Source organism: Orycteropus afer, unplaced genomic scaffold, assembly GCF_000298275.1.
Source record: "Orycteropus afer afer isolate SDZICR_OR568_19922 unplaced genomic scaffold, OryAfe1.0 scaffold01057, whole genome shotgun sequence".
NCBI classification, from domain to species: domain Eukaryota; kingdom Metazoa; phylum Chordata; class Mammalia; order Tubulidentata; family Orycteropodidae; genus Orycteropus; species Orycteropus afer.
The window spans coordinates 110305-111395 of NW_006922644.1; the positions used below are offsets into that span (position 1 = coordinate 110305).

At 43.3% G+C, this 1091-nt stretch overlaps 1 protein-coding gene across 1 annotated transcript in view; it reads left to right on the forward strand.

Annotated features, from left to right (window-relative positions):
- The window catches only part of FLT3 (fms related receptor tyrosine kinase 3), a gene marked incomplete at its 5' end in the record, with an annotated part of 119415 nt that overhangs the window by 36923 nt on the left and 81401 nt on the right, over positions 1-1091 (forward strand). Inside the window, 1 exon segment of the mRNA XM_042783406.1 lies at positions 696-864. Within this exon segment, the coding sequence (XP_042639340.1) occupies positions 696-864 (169 nt within the window).

Below are 1091 nucleotides of genomic sequence, written 5' to 3' on the forward strand. Positions count from 1 at the left end.
CCAAGTTTAAGTAATTTCAGATTAGGCTTTAGCCTCTAGCCCTAAAGACATGCTAAGAAACACAGTGGTTCTCTTTGTAAACTAAGGAGGAAGGGTTCCCTCAGGAATCCTAGGGAATACTGCTGGCTGGACAGTTTCCTCAGGCAAGAGGTCCCTGAGAGAGACATTGTAACTGAGCAGGAGTTTCTAAACTCAGTCAGTGAACATGGTTGTCCTGGAGTGGGAGAATCTTATGAAATCCTTTGAAACTTTCGATGTCCGTTTATCCATTTCTCTGGGAAGAGAATTCATAATCTACACCCAGTTCTTAGAGGAATCTTGATTTCAGTAGGTCATGAAGCCACACTTATCACTGAGAACAGGCATCCTATATGTCATGTTGCCCTATCAAATCATGCTCACATCTGAATTTTCTTTGGTCCAACTGATGAATGATTAAATACAATCAAACCCGTGAAAGCCGGAACCTGTGTAAGGCAGGAACCTGTGTAAGGCAGAAACCTGTCAGGGAAAAGTCAAATATTTTCCATTCTTTGACAGTGATAGAAAAGTGGTATGACTGCGCTCTGTCAACAGCAGAAGCCTCAAGAGACCAGGGAAAACAAGGTGGTCCTGGCAAGTTCCAGCTCTGTCAGGTGTCACTGAATATTTGCATAGAAATTTCACTAATGTATAATTTTTTTTTTTTTTAACAGACAAGGGGTTCATAAATGGCTCCAAGTCGAGTGAAGATTATGTCATCGACCAGTATGAAGAGTTCTGTTTTTCTGTTCGTGTAAAAGCATACCCACAGATCAAGTGTACTTGGATCTTTTCTCAGAAATCCTTTCCGTGTGAACAGCGTGGCCTCCAGGATGGATACAGGTGGGACAGCAACGGCTCTGAAAGACTTCCTCTCCTTTGTAGCATGACTCCCCTAAGACTCCCCGGCTGCGTTACCCTGGGGAGGACTAGTTTTGTACTTAAGGAAATGAAATAATCTGTGATGACTTTATAGATGGAGTTAAGGAGCCTGTCGGCACAGTGGTTAAAGCACTCAGAAGCAAACCTAATGGTGGTTTGAACCCACCAGCCACTCTGCTGGAGAAAGT